The sequence below is a fragment of the Artemia franciscana genome, chromosome 14 (genome assembly GCF_032884065.1).
Source record: "Artemia franciscana chromosome 14, ASM3288406v1, whole genome shotgun sequence".
Classification (NCBI taxonomy): Eukaryota; Metazoa; Arthropoda; class Branchiopoda; order Anostraca; family Artemiidae; genus Artemia; species Artemia franciscana.
The window spans coordinates 30,957,498-30,980,127 of NC_088876.1; the positions used below are offsets into that span (position 1 = coordinate 30,957,498).

General features: G+C 33.8%; 1 protein-coding gene across 1 annotated transcript; it reads right to left on the bottom strand.

Moving 5' to 3' along the window:
- Window positions 1-1,854: 1,854 nt before the first annotated feature.
- On the bottom strand, window positions 1,855-19,561 carry LOC136035565 (protein pygopus-like). Its single transcript, XM_065717436.1, has 4 exons — window positions 19,301-19,561; window positions 8,284-8,579; window positions 5,597-5,742; window positions 1,855-2,077 (listed from the first exon to the last, which is right to left on the bottom strand). Exons 1-4 carry the CDS (start codon window positions 19,482-19,484, stop codon window positions 1,957-1,959), a joined length of 747 nt encoding a protein of 248 aa, XP_065573508.1. The 5' UTR covers window positions 19,485-19,561; the 3' UTR covers window positions 1,855-1,956.
- Window positions 19,562-22,630: the final 3,069 nt, after the last annotated feature.

Below are 22,630 nucleotides of genomic sequence, written 5' to 3' on the forward strand. Positions count from 1 at the left end.
GTCATTATTGTATTAATTTCCAAGGTTTTATAATCTGAAAAAGCAGATTATAATTCCTCTAATTTTCTTTGTAAGGCCTGTCACATTTATGGACATCGCATGAAGTTTACAAGGAAACTGCATCAAAACTGAATAAGATAGTTTTTTCTGTTATACTTTGAATTTTCAGGTTTTCAACAAGATCTATGGAATTTTTTATGTAAGATTTCTGTGTGGTTAGAAGAGACTTAAAAATTGTGACTAAGAACCTTCCTACACCTGTATTTGGAGAACTATAACACGCTACGATAGGGTGTAATGGAGTATCCTTCTTATGGATTTTGGGTAGACCATAAAATTTTGGGGCTGAAAGACCTTTGGGGTAAAAGTTTATGCACATTTGAGGGGTTTGTCTATTATATTGTTTTAGTCTATTTTCCTTTAAAATTTCTAGTTCTTTCCTCAACTGCTGAGTGTATTTATCTGTTGGATCAGTTTTTTATTTCTTTTTAAGTAATTTTATCAAATAAAAGGGTATAAAAGGACATATCTTTTAAGTTTATGGTCTTTTATTAAAATGTGTTAGTTTTGAAACAGGTTCTCTGGATAAACAGGCCTTCAGATTGTGTGCCTAAGTGTAAATTGTAACGTAAAGAAGGAGGATCGGATTTTGATCACCCATTCTAATCATCCCCCTTCAGCTCAGCCCTCCTATATTTAACAATATAACTATAATTATGTAATTTAGTAGAGTAATACAAAAATTTGTCGGAAGTGATCAAAAACGGGGTTGAGTTGCAGAAGGGTTCAGATAAATGGGAGTGTGTTGTATGGGGTTGGGTTACATACACACACTCTCCCTTATAAACCGGTAAAACAACCCTACATATCACTCGGCCAACCATAAAAATTACGATGCGCTCACATCATCTAAGGGTGACAGGATATCACTTTTTGGTATATTTTATATAAATATATGTGGATGTAATAAATTTAGGGCCTTAATATCTACACTAATTTTCTCGTTAATACCTAACAAAAATAATACAAACGTAATGGTCCATGGCAGCTCTGTCAACGAAGAAAGAAAAACAGCTGGATGTCAACAGAGTAGTTGCGCTTGAGAGTGTTTTCCGCCCTTAGACAAGCATTTTTTTTTTTTGTTACCTTAAGCCAATTACTTTTCAGACAAAGAATGCTGACGGAATTGAATTCTGCCCGACGGTACCAATTCGCAAAAAAAAGGGGGGGGCTAAATATGTTTTTCAGAATTCAGGGAGGGGGCAATTTTCTGCAATACAAAAAAAAAATATTTTCTAAAAATGTTGAGATTAATATAAATATAGCGGTGATTATCCCCCCCCCCAACTTGCCACCACAGCTTGTATTTAAGCTCAGTCAGAATCGATCCAGCTCCAAATGGGTGCCTCTAGAAATATGGGAGGGAGCCTGGGAAGTGTTGGGTGATTTGCCTCCAACTACGGATTACATTTATGACTGAAAGCAGAGAATCGGGAGATTGGTACCAGCTCTAGGCAGAACATTGGTCAGCATGCGAAAAATTTTTCTTTTGATATTGATAGGTGTACCAACTGGTTTTTGGCACGGTGATATAAGTTGTTTGTAGGATATATAGTCTGTCTGTCTCCTATAGCTTCCTAATTAATCGATTATAACTCTCACAGCTCAAAACTGGACATCTATAAGTACTAACTTTCTTAAACCAACAGAAAGGTTCTCACGCAAAATTAAAAAGTCAAGAAATCTTTCTAGTGAGTAAGTCCTCTTGAAGAGTAATATTAAAATAAGCTTTTGGGTAAAATTAATTTCACAAACCATTACTGTAAGTTCAGCTCTTAAAAAATTGGAAAAAACAACATTTGAAAAAAATTTAATACTAGAAAAGAAAAACATAACTTGATTCACGAAAATAAGCAAAATAAAAAACATGACAAGGAACGGGTATCGGATTAAACTTTATGGCTTAAATTTGACTTGAGGAATATTTTTTGAATGGAGGCATTTGTCACACACCCATTCAGCATAAACTTCAGCCGTGAGAAGATGAAACGCTGCCTCAGTCAGTCCTGTACACATTCTGGAAAAAAAAAACATATAGTTTCAGAAAAACAGAAATAGCAAAAGGATGAACAATGCATGCAAAAAGACATTTTGCTTAATGTTCAAACTGATTTTTGATACTGAGGCCTGTTTCCATCATAATTCTTCAGTAGAAGTGTAAAATCATTAGATATTAACTAACAGAATTATTTCCAGATATTCACAGGAGTACAAGATTTACATAATAAAGAGGAATAAATACAATAAATAAAAAAATAAACATATAAAAAACAGAAAAAAACAAGGGTAGTGTCAGCCAATGGAACAAAATGAAGAGAAAATAAGCAAATATTTCGACAAGGACCTTTGTCAAGTCGTCCTCAGTGCCCCCCCCCCCCCCAAAAAAAAATATCTAACCTTTTGAGGTGGACTTCACGAAAGACAAATATACACCAAATAATAAAAAAAAAAGAATAAATGAAAAACACATTCGCCAATTAGATTGTGCAAAAATTCTCTCCTAAGCAATAGACTTAGCTTCTCTACAGACTCGATTTTCCTTAAAATGCGGAAAGATTGTTTTACTTCAAACCACGGAAACCTTTTATTTGAATAATTTAAAATTAAATTATTATAAATTGGGCTTATGCAAATATCTCCCGTGTCTCTATTTATAGCAAAGTTCCTGTTTATATATTTTTTTGCCTCAATTACCTCTGTAAAAGATTGTGGTAGGTCATTTACATTAGATATTAAAATTGCTTCCTCAAAAAGAACCAAACGATCTGGCTTTTGAAAATGTGGAGACCCAAAGCTGAATCAAAATTGTCATTTTTATTTTCACATCTCAAAGCTTTACTATTGAAAGCTTGTGTTCATATTGGCAGGATCCATCAATAGTTGGGGTATCAACAGTAATCAATAATATTATCATTATTACATTATTGATAATAATACAACTATAGATAGTTTGTGAAACACATATCTACATTAAATGCTTTAAATGTATTTATTTAAATTATCTTTAATTATAATTACTTATCAACTGATATCTACTTTGGAATTTATTAACCTATAACTAACTAATTTTTATATTATCTGGATGGAATAATTAAAAAAAATTAATTGTGAAGCTGCTGATGGTGTCTCAGGGAAGAGTGTTAAGACTGCAACTAGGAATATTAGTGAAAAAGCTTTGTTTAATAGAGAGTAGAAGGGCCTTGAACAAGAATCATCTGAGTGATAGATCATATGAAAACAAAAGAAATGTAAAGAAAGTGGAGAAAGCATTAAAATATGAACTAAGGAGATGTGAAGTGGAAGCAATGGATAAAATTACTGGAGATCTGGAAGATGCAGCTAGACGGCATAATAGTAAAATGGCATGTTAATAAATTGAGAGGGAGTAGTCAATCCGGACTAGTCCCAGTTAAAAATAGGAATGGGGCCATAATTAGTGATAAGGAAAGTTAAAGAAAGGTGAGAACGTTTTGAGAATGTGCTAAACCGAGATACAGCTGCAGGAAAAAATATAGATGAAAGTGAAAAAGTTTGCTATACCTTGGATGTGAAGGAAGATTTGTTTTGCGAGGAAGAATTAGCAACACTACTAAAAGGATTGAAAAATAATAAGGCTCTGGGTGCTGATAGTGTGATAAATGAGTTTCTTAAATATGGTGGCTCTGAGGTTAGAAATAAGCTACTGAAGATTATGAATATGATTTTTGAAAAAGAGGAAATACCTAATGATTTTAGGAAAACCTTAATTAAATAACTGTATAAGAAAGGTGACAAAAGTGTGTATCGTAATTATCGAGGCATTATTCTGGTCTCTGTAGGTACCAAATTACTTAGTAATATGATACTTTTTAGACTGAGATTAAACCAGAAGTTAAGCAGGGTTGTGTCTATCCCCCTTTATATGGATCACTTTAATGGACTTTGCCTTAAGGAGCACAGGAAAGGCAATTGGAGACCACGGAATCAAATGGGGACGAAAAACGCTCGTGGACTTCGATTATGCTGATGATTTAAGCATATTAGATGAAAGTGTGAGACGAATGAATGAATTTTTTAGAGGTTTTGCGAGTTCAATGTGCTAGAATAGGTTTGAAAATTAATGTTAAGAAGACTGAGTCACTAAGGCTAGGAATAAGTAAAGATGAAAAGGTGACCTTGGGTAACGAAAATGATTGATCAGGAGGCCAGCCTCACTTACCTCGGTAGTATTATTAGTAAAGACAGTGAGAGCAGTGAAGACGTTAAAAGTAGAATACTTACGGCTCAGGGTGTTTTTTCACAGTTAATAAAAGTTGGGGAGAACAGGAAGATAAGTCTGCAAACCAAGATTAGAATATTGGAAGCTACAGTGATGACAGTGGCCAAATATGGCTCTGAAGCATGGGCGCTCCAAAAAGCGGACAAAAATTTACTAGATATTTTCCAGAGAAATTGCCTACGGATTGTTCTGGGTACCCAGCTGAGTGACTGTAAGTCAAACAGCTGAGTGACTGTAAGTCAGCAAACAACTGTTTGCTGAGTCAAACAGTAAGTTGTACAAAAAACGTGGTTCAATCCCGCTGGCTATAATGAAAGAAAGGTTGAGATGGCTAGGCCACGTTCTGCGGATGAAAGATGACAGATTGCCGAAAACTGTCCTTTTTGGCCAACCGTCTGGGGCTACACGGAGAGCCAGGTCGTCCTCGTCTAGGTTGGGAGGATGTCATAAATAAAGATTTAAAGGAAATGGGAACTTCCTGGGAGGGTGTAAAGAAGGAGGCCTTGAATAGATTAGGTTGGAGGAGAAGCGTGCGTAGCTGTGTTGGTCTCAGGCTGCTTGGTGCTGCATTCAGTTATTAGTAGTAGTAGCAGTAATTTCTATAATATCGATATCTATGATTATTATATGTGAAATATATAATATATTTTTCATTATATTGATCCAATTATAACATATGCTATTTATTATTACACTTAAACCATCTTAAATGTTACAACTAAACTGATTGCAACAAGCCAGCTTATATTGGTAATTTTCTTTACGTTGAAGCTTTTCAAGATGAAGCTGTCCCCCCCCCTCCACATCAGTTTCAGGACGACGTATTATTGATAACAATGCAACTATAGATAGTTATAAGCCCAAATGGAATAGGAAGAGCTGGTAACAAAGGATTTAAAATAAATTGTAACTTATTGGGATGGGGTGAAGATTTAAGCTTTGAATAGATAGGGATGGAAGAAGAGGATGCACAGCTCTGGTGGGCTCAGGAGGCTTGGAGTTGAAGTGAGGTGTTAATAGTAATAATATCCAACTCTGTTCACCGTTGGCTTTGGTTCTGTTTTGTTGTAATTATGTTTTATAAATAACAGTTTTATGTGTCAGAGGTTTACCTGGTTTCAACGACAAGTTTCAATCCCTTCAATTTGTGACCTCCTTCAATTAAATATATTTCGAGTTGCGAAATATTAAGAAAACAGGTTCTTATATGTAAAACACCACATTTGTAACACCATAAACACCATTTAAAACACCACATTTGAAAAATATTATATTTACCTGTGAAACCAAAAATTACACCCAGATTCACAGAGAATAGCTTGGTCATTATCATGCACTTCTTTGTGACAAATGCCACATGGGTATATAGGCGGAGCATTTGGATTCTGTGGGTTGAATACCATAGGCTGATCAACTGGGTACACCTACAAAAATTATGCAAGATTAGCTCATGTTTGCATAAATAAATAAGCAATAGTACATTTATTAAACTGGTACCATGAAATAAGTTTAATAAACAGGATTTATTTTCGGTAAAACTGGAAAAGGGAAGCTTGTTAATGTGAATATTGATAGAACTTAGAGCTCAGATTAGATTTACACCTGAAAGGGACATGCTACCTTTGCAACTCAGTGCCAGAGTGCCTGTATAGACTGGAGTAGTATGTGGGTTTAAGTCTCAACAAATATATGTTTTTAAAGTTTAAATAATACAGGATCAAAGGCATTTTAGGATTGCTTGTAAGCACCAGGGATGAGGCAGACACTCTATACAAACATAGTGACCAAACACAACTAATTATGTGAATCATGAGAGTGGCTTGGATATATCCTTAAAATGAGAGCCGATCCTTCATTAAGAAGTTTTAAAACAACCCACAAGCAGATACGGGACAGTAGATAACCTTAAACTGTATGATGGTGAGTTGTGTAATATGGATTTCATATCCTTGAGATAATATGTTACTTTTAGCTCAGACTGCTCCTTTAGCCCACATGTTGCAAACTTAGCAAAGAAAGAAATTTACGCCTTGAGATTATTGGTTAATTTGTGAACCCTGATTCTATAATGCAACTCAAAGTGGCATATGTGTTATGTGCGGCCATTACTTGAGTACAGTCCGGTCTGGGGCCCTCAAGTGCATAATACAGAATATCCCAGCAGTGACACAGGACCTGCGCAGTAGTGTGCTGCAAAAACTCTACTCGGTGCAAATTATGGAATCTGCCCTCAAGTCGTAAATAATGCCCTCTCTCCGGGAGAGCAGATACAAACTCATCCTCAAGTTTGGACACTCACTACTCTTGAGTAAGAAGCATCATTCGTTGCTGCCACCTCTTTCTACAAAGCGACTACCTACCCGAAGCAGGAATAAAATTGAACCATTGAGAGGCCTACCAATCGTTTTATGAACTCTTTTGTTCCTTTTTTTTGTCAGTGCCTTTAATCTTACGTAATTTATTCACCCTCTAATTTGCTGATGCTACAAAAAAACAGAATAATTTAGTTGCACTCACTAATCGCGAGCAAGAAGCTGCCACCATTCGTTGCTGCCACCTCTTTCTACAAAGCGACTACCTACCCAAAGCAGGAATAAAATTGAACCATTGAGAGGCCTACCAATCGTTTTATGAACTCTTTTGTTCCTTTTTTTTGTCAGTGCCTTTAATCTTACGTAATTTATTCACCCTCTAATTTGCTGATGCTACAAAAAAACAGAATAATTTAGTTGCACTCACTAATCGCGAGCAAGAAGCTGCCACCATTCGTTGCTGCCACCTCTTTCTACAAAGCGACTACCTACCTGAAGCAGGAATAAAATTGAACCATTGAGAGGCCTACCAATCGTTTTATGAACTCTTTTGTTCCTTTTTTTTGTCAGTGCCTTTAATCTTACGTAATTTATTCACCCTCTAATTTGCTGATGCTACAAAAAAAAACAGAATAATTTAGTTGCACTCACTAATCGCGAGCAAGAAGCTGCCACCATTCGTTGCTGCCACCTCTTTCTACAAAGCGACTACCTACCCAAAGCAGGAATAAAATTGAACCACTGAGAGGCCTACCAATCGTTTTATGAACTCTTTTGTTCCTTTTTTTTTGTCAGGCCTTTAATCTTACGTAATTTATTCACCCTCTAATTTGCTGATGCTACAAAAAAACAGAATAATTTAGTTGCACTAACTAATCGCGAGCAAGAAGCTGCCACCATTCGTTGCTGCCACCTCTTTCTACAATCAAACCGTTGAGATTCCCTACCAATCGTTTTATGAACCCTTTTGTTCCTTTTTTTTTTGTCAGTGCCTTTAATCTTACGTAATTTATTCACCTTGTAATTTGCTGACGTTACAAAAAATAGAATAACTTAGTTCCAGCCTAGGCCAAAATTATGAAAGCTGCTTCTATTAAAATAATATTCAATCTTAAGATCAAGGCCACATGAAGGGGTGGTAGCGCATGGTTTTACCCCCCCCCCCTCCCAAAAATTTATGGTTTGACCAGTACATCTTTCTTAAAATCTTTTTTATCAGTAGCATGGCTATTTATATTACCCTATATCAGATAATAGAACTAACAATACAGCACATGTTCATATTTGTTGTTAATAAAGGAAATATATTGTTTTTGCTTCAAAAAACATATAAATAAATAATAAGAATCTTTTTTATAAGGTAGATTTCAAACTGCTTTAATTTATTGTAAGAACTAGATCTGAAAAAAAAGAAAGAAAAATACAAATTGCCTGCAGAACAAAAATAGAAAAAGGATTGTAGGCCTTTTGAAGAGACTTTGTTTAGTATTTACTTGTTTGTATTTCATTCTTGTCTGTTTTATGAAATGATTTATCTGGTCTTCACAATTCTTTATGGAAAATATACAAAATAAATGATATTTTTTATTATTTACAAAGAAATACATTTTTTATAAATAAAAGACGTAAAGAATAGGTAGAAAAAGTGATTACCTTTCCAGCAGATACAGGCATTGGCTTCGAGCCCATATTCTGGTTGAAGCTTGGACTTGGAATGCCACAGCCCATTTGAATGTTTCCACCCATTTGATTCATACTGTTCATGCCAGGTCCCATTGGATTCATTCCCATCCCCATTCCCCCCATTGGACCCATACCCATGTGTCCAGGTCCCATTCCGTTCATTCCCATGGGGCCCATCCCCATTCCAGGCCCTCCCATGTGCCCCATTTGAGGATGACTTGGTGTATCATCAAAGGGGTTTGACGCAACAATAGTATCACCATAACCTGAAAAATCATTTAAATATTTAAAATGGCGACTTCCTGTTTGACATGAGAGTATAACCATTACTCAAACAATCTGCTAGCAAAAAAAGGAGTTAATTCATAAAAGTTAACAAAAAAACTTCCTATCTCATATGAAAGTATAACCATTACTCAAACAATCTGCTAGCCAAAAAAGAGAGATAATTCATTAAAGTTAACGAAAATCACAGTACCAAGGTAAAAAGCAAAAGCTCCTTTCCCCAACACCTTAATGCAAACACAAAAATTCCTCAAAGGTTTAGACGTTTGGTTTTAAAAACACTTTTTTTTCAAATATCAAAATAACTTATTCTGTTAGCCTAATAATAATTTCTGGCAATAATTGAGAGTGTATAGAATTAATGCAAGACCAAAGCTTGATCAGGATATGTTTTGAACATTACTAGCTTATAAGTTTCAAATTTAATCCCAATCATAATTAAAAATTATGCTGACAAATATCAACTTTTGCATCTGGTTAGAAAACAGGTCACAGATCCTTATTAAGTTATCCATGTAAAATGATACTTAAATTTTTTTTTTTATTTTTAGGAGGCGAATACTCAGGATGTAACTCATCCATAAAGTAAACCCTTATTTAATTTTCTAGTATTGCTATTTTTTCTCCTTTGTAATGCTACTAATGGCAGACTCAGCAATACTGAAGTATACTGTTGCACGTTTTTGTAGTTTCTTTATATATACCATCAATTGTTTGTGGAGAAAATAAACATCTATCCATCGATCTGTCTTTACATAAACATTTTGGGTCTTCCTTTTTATTACAAAGGAGATAAGTGTTACTACTGCTACTACTACTGACAACTCAACACAGCATCAAGCCTCATGAAACCAGCACATAATCAGGGAAAGGCTGAGATGGCTAGGGCATGTCCAGCACATAAAGGATGATAGACTGTCGAAGATTATCCTTTTTGGCCAACCGTCTAGGGCTAAACGGAAAGCAGGTTGTCCATGGATGGGATGGGAGGATATCACAAAGAAAGCTTTAAGGGAAAAGGGAACTTCCTGGGAGGATGAAAAGAGGGAGGTCTGTGGGTTTTCTTGTTCCTTAAAAGAATTTACAAATCATGGACTTAAAATCTATTTTTCAAAATTTTACACCTCTTTGTATTTGTGGTATTCTAAAATGCAGCCAGGAAAATAAAACAAAACAGGGGCAATGTCTTTTTGTATTTCATTAAAAGGTGCCTCTCTTGTATCTATACTGAAAAATTGTCCGCTCTTCCCTCCTCCATAGATTTTCAAGAATACAGTTAGAATAGAATATAGTTTATTTACTGCAATTACTAGAGCTAGCATGAGCATGTCATGACACAAAAAAAAAGACCTAAAACAAATAAACAGCAACAGAAAAAAAATTAAGGCAGGAAATACTACTTCACGGCCAATAAATTAAAATGAGTCATAAAAAAAATTAATATAAGTCAAGAATCTATTTTCAAGATTATAATAGCGACCGTTTATATCGAATATTTCAGAATAATTAAATATATAAATGGTTGGTATGTTAAAAACAGTCACAGGCAAACACATGAAATAAACTGCATCAAACATTAAATATTTGTCAAAATAATATTATCAAAATACTGAATAAAATAAGGGACAAATGATTGGCAATATCTCTTGGTAGTAGAGGCTGAGTGAGTCATTAACTGTGGACGATTATTTTTTATTTGTTGGAGTCTAGTGACTGGTCCTTCAGTAGGGTGGCCTTCAAGGTCAGGTAGAAGACTACAATGAGCTAGGGAATTCAAACAATTTAGTCCAAATCGATAAGGCAACTCATGTCTACGACTATCAAGTGAATTCAAGTTGAGTTATTTTAGTTCATCATCATATGTTGAATAGTTATGTCCAAGTATAATTTTTACAGCTCTTATTTGTATCATCTTAATTCTATCTGATTGATCTTTCTTCAAACCCAGATGCCAAGCTGGACACACAAACTCAAGAGAAAATCTAACATAGCTGCGGTATATAGATTTCAAAACCACAGTTGGTATACCAAATCTCTTCGGGTTGGAAAACGATTGTAAAAGTGAGGCGCCTTTTTTAGTCAGATAGTCAACATGTGAGTTCTATCTTAAATTATCATCCAAAAGTACCCCAAGTATTTTAACAGTTTTCTTTATCAGCAGTAGCGAAATAGAAGAGTGGCTAAAGAATAATAGAAGATTCCCCCCTCCCTTCAATTTTTTTGTGAATTGACAAAACTGTACAGGTCAAAGTTTGAAAAGGAAATATACCCCCTCCCCTCCTACTTGTTCGTGGATTGACGACACTATATAGGTCAAAGGTAGAAAAGAAAATAATATAGAGGGCTGTATTTGGGATTTTTTCGGGGAGGGGAGGTTACAAAAGGAAAGTTTTGCAAAAAAAAAGTTTTTTTTACAAAAGAAACTGTTAAAACACATCAAAAATTTGTGTATTTTCATTTTTGTTATGTTTTTACAAATCAGACAAACATTTGAGGGGGTTGGGGTTTGCTCTTCATTTTTATTTGAAAAAAAAAAAACATTGTCATTTAAATTTTTTCAGGGACAAATGGTTCAAAGTTGTGCAAAATGGAATGTCCTGTTCATTCCAAAGAATTGACAACCTTGAATATCTGAGTTTAACCCCCACCCCCAAAAAAATATGTCAGACTTGTAAAAACATAATAAAAATGAATATAGCCTAAACAATTTTTTTTTTGCTTTTTTAAAAACCTCCCTGAAAAAAATTGTCTCGTAACCCCCTCCCTCCCAAAAAAAACTGGATACAGCCCTAACTACAACCATAAAATAAACCGCAGAAAAATGCATGAGACAATTAAGGAGTTAAATTTCAAAGATGAAATAAAAAGAACTTTGGAAAAGGAGATCATGCTGTTTCAAACATAGAGGAAGGGACAAGAAATATATATTTTAAGAAATTAAAGCTTTATTTGTATTGTCAAATGATTTTCATAACATGAATTTCCCCTTTGTGTCTCTTTGTATGTTCCAAACTTTTGTTCTTATTTATAATTATTTGCATTCAAATAAAGAAAAATGAGTAAAGGTGAACTAAGCAAGAAGACCTATGTGAGGATCAGTGCTGTCAATTGAGTGGCATGAGGCCACTCAAGTAACCAAAACCCAATAGTAACCAAAAAGTGAGGCAACCCAATAGTAACCAAAACCCTATAAAACGGAATTTTGATAAAAATTAAAACATAAAACGGCTTTTTATATAATTCCAAATATATAAAGGTCATTAAGTTTAATGTTCTCTATGAAAAGATGTGACTCTGAAAAAATTTGCCTGATTTTTGAAAAAAGGGAGAAATTCCCTTAAAAAGGCAAATGATCTTAATGAGTCATGCCATAAGATTCAACATATCAGAGAATACTTCTTTAGAGGTTTCAAGGTCTTATCTACAAAACATGGAATTTTGCATTTTCTTTTTCTGACAATAAAGATCACATATGCATGTGTTTATTTGTTTTTGCGTTCTTTTTCCAAAAGTGATTTCATTCTCAGTCCTAGAGGAATGAGTGTGCTCAGAACTCAAAAGTTCCAGTGCCCAAAAAGATTGTGCCACCGAAAAATGGCGTTTTCTGCCATTTTGTGTTACCAATCTATGATTTTGCCCCAGAGAGAACCAAGTTGCTCTCTATAGAAAATTCCAGAAAAGTAACTATATACTGAGCTTCCCTTTGACAGAGAAGCAGTGCCACGTTTGTTCCTGAAAAGTCACATAGTCCCTACAAGATAAATGTTTAATATATTTATATGCATTTATTTTAATATATTTTAATGCATTTAATATATTTAATGTTTATATATTTATTTTAATTCTTGCTTTAACTAAGCTGATTTACTTTAATTTTCATGAGATTATGTTGCTGATGTATAATCACTAACCAAAAAAATGCATTTCAATGCCCATGCAGTCTAGCTCTCCATTAGTCTTCAGAAAAATATAGAAAGGGGTATGGGGGGGGGAGGTTGGATTTTACCTCTCATCTCCTTTCATTGACAATAAACCTAAATAACAATGCTACAGGGTTATACTTCCCTTTTTGTTGCAGAAAAATATTTGACATTTATTATAAAGCTTCACAAACTAAATTGGCTTGGTTAATATTTCATAGAAGTATTTGCAGTGATGTGTTTTTTGTCAGTGGGGAGGGGAGCACATGCCTCATAGAGCACACTTTAATGCCCAAATGTCCTAAATATCATTTGTCCTTCAGATAAATATAGAATGAGTTCTGAGGAATGGAAGGAGGAGTAGAAATTGATAAATAAGTCCTTTTTGATTCCCAGTAACATTTTTGGCACACACCTTTATTTATTGGTACTGGGGAAGGGTTGCAATAGTGCCCTAACCATTGCAACAATCTTTTTCTAAGTTCCCAAGCCAACCAGTACAGAAGTGAGGCTGGATATCATAAGCCCAGGGCTGTAACATGACAATGTCACAGCCTGTCAAGGTAATCCTTATAAACAGCATCAAATGCTCAAAGTAATCCCAGGACTTGTTGCAAGGTGTCAACCATACAAATCTACCAGATATCAACTGAAATATAATCAAACAGTTTCAATTTACAACCTTTAAGTGAAAATTTAAGAACAAAAACAATACATATCATCCATTATTGCTTATGACATTATGATAAAAAAAATAAAAGTTTAAGGTATGAGATATAAAACACATGAGATTTTCAAATATTTCAAATATACACAGCAAATGCTAATTTTTTGCTCTTATTTGCATTAATTGGAAAATTTTAGCATTTGTTTTCCCTGTTACCAGCAAAGTCATATATTGGCTACTGGTAGGTAAAAACATTATTTTGACTTGCAGTCTACTAAAATTCAAGAAATTTGAGACTTTGAAAAGTGAAAACACTGAAAATCTAACAATGTTGCCATCCAATTTGTAACTAGCCTAAAATAGATGTCAGCAGTGAACAACCAACCAGTACCCTTACAAATGTAGAAATACTGATAAGATAATGCATTAATTAGGTAGTTTCACACAGTTCCTAAAAAAAAATTCTCTTACTTTTTTTCTTATAAGCCTAACTTCATTATGTTATTTTACAGATGACTCTCGTTTATCCATTTTTCATTTGCTTTTGGCTAAATCATTTAGTGTTTTTTGTATGTGGTCCAGAATTTTTAAAAATTCTATCCCAACTTTACAAGTAAGCTTTTTGAAAGAAAATCGTACAAAAATATCAAACTTTGATATTAATTTAAACTGAGGTTCAAAACTAAGTTTAAAATGAGATTAATTTAAACAGAGGTTTCAAAATACACCAATAGCAACACTGAATGAACTTAGGTTAATAATATTTAGTAACTATTTGTCTTTTTATCCTTTCTAATGAACAAGATAGAACCTAATCAAAAATTTATAGTGCTAGTGAAAAGGCAGCAACAGGTAGGCTACATTGCCACTTTTTGAACACAACTTATTTCAATATTTAATAAAACTCATTTATCTTGCCATGAATGGGGCATATATTTAGACACCACTTACACATCAAGCCTCTAGGGTAAACTATTACTTTCTGAATGAGTTTTCTTTCATATTTAAAAAGAGAAACTAACCTAGGTAAATGAAACTTATAAAGAATAAGCTTAAAAATATAATCAATGTGTTTGAATAAGCTAGGATTTCAGAGTAGCTTAGACATTGTAAAATACCCAACACTTGGGCAGCTAATCACAATTTTAACAGGAAAATCATTGAAAAGTTACTATTATACCATAGAAAAGCTTGTGTTGATTCACCATTGAATTTGTCTACCATTTTTTAATAAGAATGTGATCAGCTTGAATATTTCAGCCATAAACAATGCTGATTATTTCAAATGCACTGATTGTCCATAGTGGAGCCTAGCTTGGGCACAGGATCATGAAGTTAAAACAAGACATGTAAATCTAAGACAGACTCAACCTTGGACAGATTTAACCTAAGACATATTTTATAAAGCAGAATTATTTTTAAATAGGTTAGGCTATAAGCATAATTTTGTTTAAATTCAAACATTAAAAACAAAATTTCTAAGGATTGCAGTCAGCCAATCCCAAGCTGGTTAATATTACTATCAGTAAATCCCAATTATCTGAACTTATAGACACTATGTCCAAAACTGGGAGCCTGTTTTCTAAGTCTAGGAAAGATATATTTTAATCTAGATATTTATCAAAGTACTCAGGTCTTCTGTCCATAAGAAAACACTCTGAAACCCCATTTCGCCCCCCCCCCCCCCAAAAGTGCAAACACATTGCCCAAACTATATATAATCCATGAATTTTAAGATGGACTTCTTTTCAGATTAATGACAAAAAAGCAGTAGGAAAGTTCATGAAGCATATATGATTTGAGGAAACAAGAGTTTAGGGGCTTTTTGCTATTTTAGAAAGTAGTTGAGTTAGGTGAAAGAAACTTTGGGATCTATCCAATCTTAATGATCTCCCAGGGATTTATTTTGTAGCACCTAACTCTACTCCTACCTCCCCCAAGAAGGCACTCACCTTCATTAATCTTTACAAATCTTTGTGGTATAAAATTGAAACCTTACAGATTGTCTCCTCAAATGAGGCAAGATGAAGTTTTTATTGAGTCTAATGCCTTTGCTCTATCCCATTTTATATGGTTTTATAGATGTGTAGAACTATTTCTTAAATTTAGGAAAATATACTTGATATAGCATGTATGGCAGACATGTATAGTAGCAACTCTCCAGAGGGAGACATACTAAAACAAAAAGAGAAGTGCATTTTTTGATTGCTAACTTTATGCTCTTTTTACAATTAAAGTGAGGTTTGTGACAATCTAATTCAGCCCTGAGGGTCCAAAATATAGCCTTAAGCCCTCTAAAAAACTAACATTAAAATAATGGGACCCTTAGATTTCTTTATGTAGGCCTATATTTGTTTCAACACAAGTCATTACCCTTACAATTCCCCCCCCCCCTGAGGGGCAAACATATAGCCCTAATAATTTATTTTCTGTTTTTTTTATTGTTTCATTTGTCATAAAAACCAGTTAGACTGAATAGAATCAAGAAATTCAGCTAAGCATAAGTGATTGTGTAGAGTATTGAATGAAAAATACTGTTTTAAATGAGATAAAAATATGAAAAATAATGGAAGGAAACATGATAACTTGAATAAAATACAAACACAGCATAATATAAAGTAAGAATTTTATTGCTTTAGTGCTTTTGCTTAGTTTGATTGTGTTTATATCCCAGGGCTGTATATGGGACTGTCAGGAGGAGGGGGGGGTATCACAAATGCAACTTTAGCCATAAAATTAGGCCTCTAAAAATATTTTCAAATATTAAAGATATTCTTTTTGTTTTAGCATGCCACAAATGCAACTTTTTGTCTGCAATTATCACAAATGTTACTTTAGCCATAAAATTAGGCATCTAAAAATATCTCTCTTTTTTTAGCATGTCTCCTGGACAGCCACTACTCTTATGTATTAAATTAGAGCCTAAAATAACATGAATTGTATTTACAAAGTCTACTGAAATCACCTGAGTTACATTTTCAAGAAACCAAAGCTAATTAAAAAGAGATTGAAAACTCAAAACCAAGGTAATTTTTTTGAAGGAATTTGAGACCTGTCATCTATACAATCTTCTAAGCCCTACAAAACAGCAGACATAGTAGCTTGGGGAATGCCTTCTCAGGATACATTTTTGACCCTGAATCTATTCATGAAAGTTTTAGCAATCTAGGGTTTGGAAAATTGTATACTTACCTGAATTTTAAGAAATATTTTACCTTCTTTTTGGGTTTTCAATCTCTTTCATTAGCTCTTGTCTTTTAGGGTAAATGTAGGACAGTTCATATTACTGACTTAATAATAAAGTGAACATGCCACTTGATGCCTTTTTTATGCTCTTTATAAATATAATAATTGCTTCCATTGCAAATTCAAATTTAAGCACTTTTTGAGCTCTTAAAAATGACAAATTTTTAATTAAAGTATGAATTAGGCAATCAGTTTGTTTTCCAATAAAATAATAGGCTATTATGTTTTCTCAGTGCTGTTTTGTTGATTGTTTTTAAGAAAATAATACTATATTTTCCCAGTGCAAAAACTGTTTATAATAATGACGAAGACCACACTGCCTTTCCATAACAAACAAATACAACATAGAAACAATAGGGAAAGTTTTTTCAAGACAATGGAAATTATTTATGTAGATATTTCGGCCCTATGTCCAAGGGCTGTCTTCAGCACAATACAATATATATATATATATATATATATATATAAAAGAACTTACATCAAATTGTGAGAATTAAAACTGAATATAAAAACACTTATTAAAACATTTTTTTTTTTAAATATAGCCCTAGCATCCTTACTTCAGCGAAGTTCAACCAGGACTGGCGAAAAGAATGAAATGAAGAAATATAAACTCATTCAAACTAAAGAGAAATAAAATGATTAGATGCAATTTCTTAAAGCTAATCTTGCTTGTTTAGCAGCCTGTCTCAAAGGCCTTTTCGTAGTTGGTTCAGTAATATTATAAATTGGTTTAGTAAAATATTTTGTTAGATCATTTTTAATTAAATTTGAGTATAAAGAATTTAGTGAGTATTCCCCCAAGTCCCTGTTCAAAGAAATATTTTTATTTATTTTGAGATTAATTTCAATTGATTCTTGAACCACCTGCTTTATTCCCAAATCATTACTAATGAGTGAAGAGTTTTCAAAAAGTATCATGTGGGACGGATTATTAAATATATGCCAACCTAGAGCAGAATCAAAGGAGTTGTTGGAACCATTTGAAATTAAGGCCTTGTCTATGTCATTTTTATGCTGTTGTAACCTTTTGTCTAGATTCTGATGGGTCCTGCTGACATAGTATTTTCCGCAATCACAGGGTATTTGATAGACCCCTCTTTGGCGAGTAACTGGGGTCTTATCTTTACCCGAATTTAAGAAATTGATGATTTTAAAATTATTAGTAAAAACTACGTACAGATTATTTTTGTGCAAATATTTTTTAATTTTGTTGTAATCTTTGGGATATACGGAAGATAGACAATATTTGAGGGCTTATCAATAGCCTCACATTGTGAAGTATCTTCTTCGATTTTACAAGAGTGTCTTTTTATTCTACGGCTAATTATTTTATTTACAAAAGGAATGGGGTATCCATTACCAAAAAGAATATCTCTGATAAAATTTATTTCTGCATTTATATATGAATGGGAGCAAATATTTAGGGCACGATCAATGAGCGAAGTTACAACTGCTCTTTTAACTTGTGGGGGGTGATTTGAATTAAAGTGAAGATATCTATTGTTTTGTGTTGGCTTTTGATATATAGTAAAATCCAGTTCATCAGCATTACGAATAATTAATACATCTAAAAACGGTAGTTTATTTTCAATTTCAACTTCAAGGGTGAACTGCAAATTTTGGTCATAAGTGTTAAGATGATCTAAGAAGCCCTGAAGTTCAGCTTCCCCATAATTCCAAAGTGAAATTACGTCATCCATATAACGACCCCAATAGACATGTTTGTGTCCCAATAGACACAAAACAATAGATATCTTCACTTTAATTCAAATCACCTTTTATATATATATATAGTATTGTATTGTGCTGAAGACGGCCCTTGGACATAGGGCCAAAATATCTACATAAATAATTTCCATTGTCTTGAAAAAACTTTCCCTATTGTTTCTACGTTGTATTTGTTTGTTATGGAAAGGCAGTGTGGTCTTCGTCGTTATTATAAACAGTTTTTGCACTGGGAAAATATAGTATTATTTTCTACGTTGTATTTGTTTGTTTATAATAAGGTCAGTTTAGGTAAAAAAGTGCTTTAATTCAAATTTAAAATAAAAGCAATTATTATACTTCTAAAGACCATAAAAAAGGCATCAAGTGGTATATTCACTTTATAGGTAAGTCAATAATATGAACTGTCAAATATTTACCTCTTTTAGAATCCAATTTGAATTATTTTAGGCAAGTAGATTTAAAGCCATATCAAGGATTTTGCTAAGTTTAAGAAACAGACTCACAAATTCTTTAAACCTTCTAAAAGATGATTGAGCATAAGGCTCAAAACAATTTTCTTTTGCCTCATTTGAGAAATTCTATTTCTTAGAGTAAATTTCTTTTCATTAATTTATATCATATAGGCCTATTTCCTTCAGCCCATTTAAATAATAAAAGAATAAGCTTGTATGATAGTGATACTTTGAACTACTATTTTACCAACTGGCTTTACTCCATTCCTCTAGTAGGCTATATGATGTCTTAGCCTAGATACTTCTATAAATACAAACTTCACAAAATTATTTAGCTAGAATGAAAATGAATATGTCACTCAGTATCTATTTTTGTGCTCTTCAATAATTGTTTCTTGGGAAAATTACATTTAAGTCCTTAGAAGACCCATAACAGCCTAGTCCTTGGTAGGCCTAATCAATAGTTTGAAAATATGTTTTGGGAATAATATAAATAGCCTAAGTACAATACTTGGACCTAATGTCCAACTTCATCACAGATTCATTCCAATCAAGGTATTTTTCTGGTAGGCCTACTAGGAACTGTCCAAGCAGGCCAAACCTAATGGGAGTAGGCAGACCTAACCTAACTTTATTCTATCTAGTTTTGGTCTAATAACTACAATGTGAACAAGTAGAAGAGAAACCTGATAGGGGTGGAGGTCCTAGTTCATTCATTGATGGAGAAGTCTGGGGGCCACTAGTATTGTTTGCAGCATTTTTCCTTTGCTTTTTCCGTGCATTTCCAGGACTATCAGGATTTGGTCCTCCTTGGCCTGGTGGTTTAAATTCAGCAGCAAGGCCAAAAGATTTGTTCCTCTTGTTTGACATTATTTACTTGAGCTTGTCAACTCCACTTATATGAGTCCCAAATCCAAACAGTGCTTCCTCTTTTCTTTCCAAATAGACTGTAGAACATCGGCGATTTGAAAAAATTTTCTTTTTGAGATTCAGAGCCAACAGGTTGACTCTAGTTCGGAATTGTGGAGTGACATGCATGCCCCCCAGAGAGGTGTAGCACAAATGGAAGACAGTAACAACGGTAATCAAAGGGGTCAAATTAACCTTGACTGGGATGCCCACTTAATGGCAAGGTAGGACCTCCAACAGGTTGAACCCACCGTGAATTAGTATGAGAGGGTTGACTCTAGTTCAGCGTTGTGGAGTGACATGCATGAGAGGAAAATTTTCAAGTAAGTCAACCCGCGTGTGTTCCCCAGGGAGAACCTCCAACAGGCTGACTCTAGTTCGGCATTGTGGAGTGACACGCATGCCCCCCGGAGAGGTGTAGCACAAATGGGAGACAGTAACAACAGCAATCAAAGGGGTCAAATTAACTTTGACTGGGATGCCCACCTAATTGGATAATCTATCTTGGCTTTTTTCTACAATTGGCCATGACTTTGACTTTTCTCACAACTATTCCCTTTTTTTTAATTCAAAAATCAACGGACTCGGTCGTCAGTAGCTCTTAATTCAGTAGAATTTTGGTAGGACCACAGACAAAATATATGTGACATGATTGTATAGTACGGCTCTGTTTCAGCCTCCACAAAAAGTTACGAAAAAGTAACTTTTTTGTTCCAGCTGTTTTGTAGTAGCTGGCACAATGGAAAATTAACTTTTAATAAAGATAATTAACGAGCTTGTTAAGTGAAATATCCGTGCATCGTTATGTTCATTGCTGCTAATATAATACATATTCATGTCCATGGATTATTTTTTTATGGTTGATTGTGTATGGCTATGCTGTTTGACCTATGTAATTCTATGGATGAGTAGGGTTAAGGCCTCATTCAAGTACTGATCTATATTAATTACTAATATAGGAAAACAGTCTTCCTTTTCTCCTTCTGTCTTCCTTTTTTTTTTGTGTTTGTGGTATTGCATTGGTGATTTCTTTTTTAATTATATTATGTTTCAAACATAATATGTTTGAAACATATTAGAGTATTATTTTAATGAAAGAGTAATGAGTACATTTTAAATTCATGAAGATTAATAATTAACGAATTTAATAAACCACTACTTACTTCCCAACTGTTCTTCGTGGATGACAATTCAACTACCTTCTGTAGTTAAAATAAAGTTACCAGGGCTTTCAACCTAGAATAAGCTTTATATTATATATAGTATATTGCATACATTTTGTCTGCGCAACCGTTTTTATAATTAGGTTTTTTTCTACCATAAGAACAAAAATCTTAGCAAACATTCTTAGAGAATTTTCAAAAAACGGCAAATCAGTCTTGAAATTTAAAATGCAATATTTATTTCAGCGAAGCAGGAAGATAGATTTTAATGCTTATGACACTGATAGAGAGTTCAAGACTTGTAATTCTTTACATTTAGTAAATTCTTAGCATATCTTCTTTAAAACTGCCATGGGACTTCTCTTGGCACCACAAACAATCTCTAGAATTTGAAGTATTGTATTGTATCAGATTAACGACGCTTCTTGACTACTAAGGTCCCTGCGTCGGCCCTGCAGTGCATTTCTGCAGCATGATTCGATCTTTGGGTCCCGTATTACCAAGCTAAGGTCAAACCCACTGCGCCACGCTAGAATCTGAAGTTTATTTTCTGTCTTGTGGTTTTGAATTTACCGCTCATATATTACATTTCTTAGAATTATTACCCTGTATCTTGAATAAATATTGAATCTCTTGCTTCCAACGTGGTTTCAACTATTAGCCAACGATTTGAGGAGGGAAATAATCTTTGGTATTATATTTTTGGTGTGTTTGAGTGATCTTTTAGCAAAGTACCCCATTCTAAAATGAAGTAGATCTACAGGGGAGTGGCTCTGATTTCAGAAAGAAAAGTTTGATTTCGTCAATCATTTTTTATCTAAGTTGGCTGAGTTTCTAGGGGCACTTTGAAAGCTTCTAAAAATATTGAAAGTTCATGTTCAGGACAGTTCAAAGTTCAAACCGTTTTTATTAACATTCTGCTGATATTTAACAATTATTTTGATTTGCGGTAATTATTTTTTCATTAGTTCTGACTTTAGACTCTGCACAGCCCCCTACTAACTACTAACTACAGAGCAGAAAAAAACTACTAGCTAGCAGACAAATCCGAATGAATTGTGGGTACTCCGTTTCTAACCACCAGGTTTGAGTTGCGCACATAACTTTTTTTTTTCACGTCCATACAGTTCATGACAAACAATAAACTAAAAACGTTTAAAAGTTTAATAAAGTAAAATAAAATAAAAGCGTAAAGTAAATAAAGTAAAATAAAGACAAACAATAAAGTAAAAACTATGCAGCTCATAGGAGTTCATTTAACTACAAAAAGTTCTGAAGTCCAACAAAGCTTTCAAACAAATAGTTTTTATAAATATACGGCTAATAAAATATACTTCTAATCTCGTTACAGACAGATTATTTAGGGCCATCAAAAGTCAGTGCACTATGGAGAAAAAAGAAATGGAGATAGGTTCTTTAAAATGCCTCCCAAAAACATTATTGTCGCTTTAGGTCGCTTCCTGAGAATTTTCTTCCACTGAAACAATTACTTTCTAAGATAGCCAAAAACGCCTCATCTATAATTTTACCCCGGGAGCCATCTGCAAAAACTTGGTTCAAACAATCTACTCCTTTCAATTTAAAAAAAAGATGTCAAATAAATTCTAAGATTCTTGCCGAATCTCTCTCAATCTTCGGTAATTTTGAACTAACTAAGTCGATTCAACCAACTTGTTACTAGACCCCGTTTTAAAAGGATATGTGGATACTTGGACACTACCATTAAAGTTTTTGAATGCCGTCGACAAAAATAGCGCTGAAATTCACGATTCGAAACTTTGCCATCGACAATTCAGAGTATATTCCAATTCAGGATACATATTTGCAGATTAGAGGGGTGGGGAGAATTTAATGGTAAATTTGAAGTGAGCCAATAATTCAGCTAGGATTGAAGTGAAAACATCCTTTGATGCTTTTTTATGCTCTTTCATAATTCATATAATG

Excerpts from the sequence above, each read along its gene's own strand:
- LOC136035565 (XM_065717436.1), bottom strand. The coding sequence starts at position 19,484 with ATGTCAAACAAGAGGAACAAATCTTTTGGCCTTGCTGCTGAATTTAAA. Across the intron at positions 5,743-8,283 it reads TGCCTGTATCTGCTGGAAAG|GTGTACCCAGTTGATCAGCC; the intron begins GTAATCACTTTT and ends TAATTTTTGTAG. Across the intron at positions 2,078-5,596 it reads TGTAATTTTTGGTTTCACAG|AATGTGTACAGGACTGACTG; the intron begins GTAAATATAATA and ends TTTTTTTTCCAG.